Consider the following 5,175-nt stretch of genomic DNA (forward strand, 5'->3'; position numbering starts at 1 on the left):
TATGAATTCTCACACTAATAGTCGTCACATATCACCACTTTTTAATTTCTGCAACTGTATTGAATGTGCAATCATAAGCATCATTTCATATATATATGTGTATAGATGTATGATTTTTGCATGTAAATAAATGCTAAAAGAATGTATTTTCAAATCTTTTATTCACTGAATTTGCTTATATTTAAAATAAATTGTATTAAATATGGTTTTCAATGGCAGTCAAAAATGACCACTTTGAGATTTGTAAGAAGAAAAAAATGTTGGTACTTCTAGTGTTAACCCTTTAGCATTTAAACCAGCCATCTCTAGCCCAAATATACTACATATTTTACGTTCAAACTAGCCAGAGTAGGCCTCTTACAATGTCATTCTAAAAACAAACACTCACATTATCAAACCTTGAAAGCTGTGAGATAATGCATGACAAATTGAAAACAATGTGAATAAATAAAGATCACATTTGATAGAATAATCTACATGGTTAAAGGTTAAGTAACCACTTACAGATAATATTAGTGGGATTGCTTCTTCCCCTTATGAACACATTTGTGATAAGCTAAGTTGTTATGTTGAGTGAATGACCTACCGCAGATATCACAAAGATATGGCTTCTCTCCTGTATGGAGACATTTGTGAGAAATTAAGGTGCCATGTTGAGTGAATGACCTACCACAGATGTCACAATGATGTGGCTTCTCTCCCATATGGATAAGTCTGTGTTTAGATAAATTAGAACTCATAGAGAATGATTTACCACAGATATCACAGTGATGTAGCTTCTCTCTTGTATGGAAACGTTTGTGAGTAGCTAAGTTGCCACCACGAGAGAATGATTTACCACAGATATCACAGTGATATGGTGACTCTCCTGTATGAATACATTTGTGATTAGTCAAGCTATCTGTCCGAGAGAATGATTTACCACAAATGTCACAGTGAAATGGCTTCTCCCCAGTATGAGTACGCTTGTGTCTAGTGAAGTTTATGGCTGAAGGGAATGATTTACCACAGACACCACAATGACATTGCTTTTCTCCTGTATGGATATATCTGTGAGTAATTAAGTTACTCTTTATAGAAAATGATTTACCACAGATGTCACAAGTATATGGTCTCTCTCCTGAATGAATACTTTTGTGTACAGTTAGGTTACTATTTACAGAGAAAGATTTCTTACAGATGTCGCATTGATATGGCTTCTCTCCGGTATGAATACGTTTATGGTAAGTTAAAGAACTGTAGCCAGAAAATGATTTACCGCAGATATTACAGGTATATGGTGTCTCTCCTGCATGAATACGTTTGTGAGAAGTTAAAGTACTACTTTGAGAGAATGATTTACTACAGATGTTACATTGGTACGGCTTCTCCCCTGTATGAACACGTTTGTGGGACTTTAAAACACTTTGGTCTGAGAATGATGTACCACAGACATCACAGTGATACGGTTTCTCTCCGGTATGAAGACGTTTGTGCTTAGTCAAGTTATGCTTTCGAGAGAATGATTTACCACAAATATCACAGTGAAATGGCTTTTCTCCAGTATGAACACGTTTGTGAGAATTCAAAGTACTTTGGTCAGAGAATGATGTACCGCAGACATCACAATGATAAGGCTTCTCTCCGGTATGAATACGTTTGTGTGTAGTCAAGCTATTTTTTTGAGAGAATGATTTACCACAGATGTCACAGTGATATGGCGTCTCTCCAGTATGAATTCGTTTGTGGGTAGTTAAGTTACTGGCTGAAGAGAATGATTTATCACAGACATCACAATGATATGGATTCTCTCCTGTATGGATATGTTGTTGACTAATTAAGTCACTACTTACAGAAAATGATTTACCACAGATGTCACAGTGAAATGGCTTCTCCCCTGTGTGAATACGTTTGTGTCTATTCAAGTGACCCTTTTGAGAGAAGGACTTTTTACAGACATCGCAGTCATGTGATAATTTTTGTTTCTCTTTTTCTCTATCTTCTGGAAAAATCTCTTCCTTCACTTTCTCACTCTTTTCCATTATTTTTCTATGAACTTCACCTTTTTCTCTTTTTTTTTTTGCTTCTATAGTCTTTTGTTTACAAATATTTCACCTGCTGTCTTTCTGTCCAGTGTTACCTTTGTCACAAAACAACTAAATTTATCCACGTTTAATCTGCAATCAGACTAGTCTTGTAGACACTCCAGCCAGAGTAAATATATCAGAGGAATTCTACCATAGACTTATAGAAACAATCTTCTATATCTGTTCTGTACAATATTTTGGTCTTTAAAAGATGATAAATAATGAGAATGTATCTTCTGCTATTCCAATGTCATCTGATATTCTGAAATAATAAAGAAACAACAGTGTAAGATATAGAGGCTACTTAGAAAATACAGATTCAACATTTCCATAAACTCTTAAAATATTATCTAGAATTCTTCACGATCTCTTCGTGATGTATGCATATGTCTTTGACTAGTTAACTAATTACTTAATAAGTTCTCTTCTTTGACACCTTAAATGAAAAAGGAGAAATTATTGGAAATAGTCTTTACTCATTTTTCCCCATCTAAGACATGATTTTTGATAACTGAACATTACCAAATTAGACACTAAATGGGGTGGGGGTATTGATCTGGAATGCAAGAAAGAAAAGAATATTGATTGTTAAACACCGGACATCATTAACCTCAATTACAATCAGGTTGAAAGTTGAGGGAAAATTTCTTGAAAATCAAAAGGACCTGCCACCTGTTTCGGACTGGAACTTCAACAACTATAATGACTAATTTTCAGTCCTAAATATAATGTAGCAATATTCACAAAATAATAATTTACAAAAAATTAGGAGAAATGGGAAATTACTCATTTTGCCCCGCCTACTTATTTTGTCCCTTTCCTCTATATCAAGAAACAAACATTCGATAAATTATAATAAAGCATTGGTTTCTCAACATTTCTGTGGTTGGAATGTATTTGAGGATATTTCTCCAACTAAAACACACAACAAACAAACGTGGAAACGATGGATCGTGTAGAAGGTTGCCTCCATAGCTAGAAATAGCAGCCAAATGTCGCACACATCAAAGGACATCTGAGACAGAAAGTATTAAAAGATTAAATGCTTATATTGTTTAATACTTACGGAAATGCTTTTATAAAGGACAGTGTTGTTAGAAGTGCGTCAGGCGGTAGAGAAATCTTATAAATGTGTCTGGGAATTGATTAAGAGAAATACAGGTACGACTCACGTATGCTCTGATGTGACGAATAGAGGTGGGTGTACGTTTAGTGCGCATGCGTATGAAATATTGGTTTCAACGTTTGGCGCAACGCCAGCAATTTCGTGGGTAACGATGGTGCTTAAGTCAATTACATGGATCCCCAGTAGTTAACTGGTACTTATCATATTGAACCCCAAGCAAAAAAAATTAAAGGCAAAGTTGACCTCACCGGAATTTTGGGCACACATACACGAATGTGGGCGTACGTGAAACACGTGCACACCCGCCCACTTCCTGTATTTTTTTTTTTCCAAAATGCCTTCGGATCCACAGAATACGATTTTGACCCAAATATCGCGTTTTCAAAATTATAATTTCCACCCCTCCCCACTTTCTTAATTTTTAAAACTTTCCGGATTACAGAGATTACAAATGTGAGAATTTTTTTTTGTTTTATTTTGCAAATTTTCTTAAAGAAACCACGCTCCTCCTCCCCCCACCTTGCTTACCCATCGCGCGCTCGCGAAAGGGGTGCGGTGGGGTGGGTAGTTGGGTTAAAGGACTCGGAACATTCGCATCGTCACACATCGTCAGTCCATGGCCTCAAAACTATAGTGTTTGACCCGTGCTCGGAACATTCAGGATATGTGAATGTTCCGAGCCCTCTCCCCACCTCCACCCCGTTCACGAGCACGCATTTCTTTTTTTTTTTTGTTTTATTTTCATATTCGTTCCCAGCAAGTTGTTTTACACCTATTACATTAATTATTTTTCGTTTTTGAGCTTGGGTCAAACGCTTTAGTTTGACTTTCGCTTTTACTCGTTTCAGTCATTTGACTGCGGCCATGCTGGAGCACCACCTTTTAGTCGAGGTAATCGACCCCAGGACTTATTCTTTGCAAGCCTAGTACTTATTCTATCGGTCTCTTTTGCCGAACCGCTAAGTTACGGGGACGTAAACACACCAGCATCGGTTGTCAAGTGATGTTGGGGAGACAAACACAGGCACACACACATATATATATATACATACATATATACGACGGGCTTCTTTCAGTTTCCATCTACCAAATCCACTCACAAGGCTTTAGTCGGCCCGAGGCTATAGTAGAAGACACTTGCCCAAGGTGCCACGCAGTGGGACTGAACCCGGAACCATGTGGTTGGTAGGCAAGCTACTTACCACACAGCCACTCCTGTGCCTATAAATTTTTAGAATCTTTCCTCCCACCTTCGGTAAAATGAGTTTTTCTGAACAAATTTTAATACAGTCGTAATCTACAGCAACTGAAGCGTACTTGTGGAAAATTTCATTAGAAATAACCTTGTTTTTTTTTCTTCTATAAATCGATAACTGGAGTAAAGGTAATCGAATTACCATCCCCCCACTCTCTCACTCCGAAATGGCTGGCCTTGTGCCTAAATATTTCATGCGCATGCGCACTAAACGAACTTCCGCCTTCATTCATTATATCTTGATAAATACGTCTGGTTCCAGAATTTCTCTTAGTTACCTCCCAAACACATTTATAATAGATTTCTCTACCACCCGACGCACTCATAACAATAACACTATCCTTTATAAGAACATTTCCGTAAGTATTAAACAATGAAAACATTTAATCTTTTAATACTTCGTGTCTCAGATGTTCTTTGATGTGTGCGACATTTGGCTGCTATTTCTAGCTATGGCGGCTACCTTCCACACGATCCATCGTTTTCCACGTTTGTTTGTTGTGTGTTTTAGTTGGAAAAATGTTCTCAAATACACTCCAACCACAGAAATGTTGAGAAATCAATGCTTTATTATAATTTATCGAATGTTTGTTTCTTGATATAGGGAAAAGGGACAAAATTAGTTAGCGGGGCAAAATGAGTAATTTCCCGAATATTGCAATAATATATTTATGGTTGAAAATTGGGTAGAGACGGACTATATGTAATCTGGTCCTTTCCCCCCCCTT

At 37.0% G+C, this 5,175-nt stretch overlaps 2 protein-coding genes across 2 annotated transcripts in view; one reads left to right on the forward strand and one right to left on the reverse strand.

Annotated features, from left to right (window-relative positions):
* Positions 1-144: 144 nt before the first annotated feature.
* Positions 145-3,459, reverse strand: LOC128251040 (zinc finger protein OZF-like). Its single transcript, XM_052977335.1, has 2 exons — positions 3,133-3,459; positions 145-2,328 (listed from the first exon to the last, which is right to left on the reverse strand). The coding sequence occupies exon 2, from the start codon at positions 2,019-2,021 to the stop codon at positions 513-515; it is 1,509 nt and encodes a 502-aa protein (XP_052833295.1). The 5' UTR covers positions 2,022-2,328; positions 3,133-3,459; the 3' UTR covers positions 145-512.
* Positions 3,460-4,641: 1,182 nt separating this feature from the next.
* The window catches only part of LOC106880988 (zinc finger protein 271), a 4,009-nt gene continuing 3,475 nt past the window's right edge, over positions 4,642-5,175 (forward strand). The window contains exon 1 of the mRNA XM_014931170.2: positions 4,642-4,806. The gene's annotated coding sequence lies outside the window, so the exon portion shown is untranslated. The remainder of the gene's footprint in view (positions 4,807-5,175) is intronic.

Source organism: Octopus bimaculoides, chromosome 28 (genome assembly GCF_001194135.2).
Source record: "Octopus bimaculoides isolate UCB-OBI-ISO-001 chromosome 28, ASM119413v2, whole genome shotgun sequence".
Taxonomy (NCBI): domain Eukaryota; kingdom Metazoa; phylum Mollusca; class Cephalopoda; order Octopoda; family Octopodidae; genus Octopus; species Octopus bimaculoides.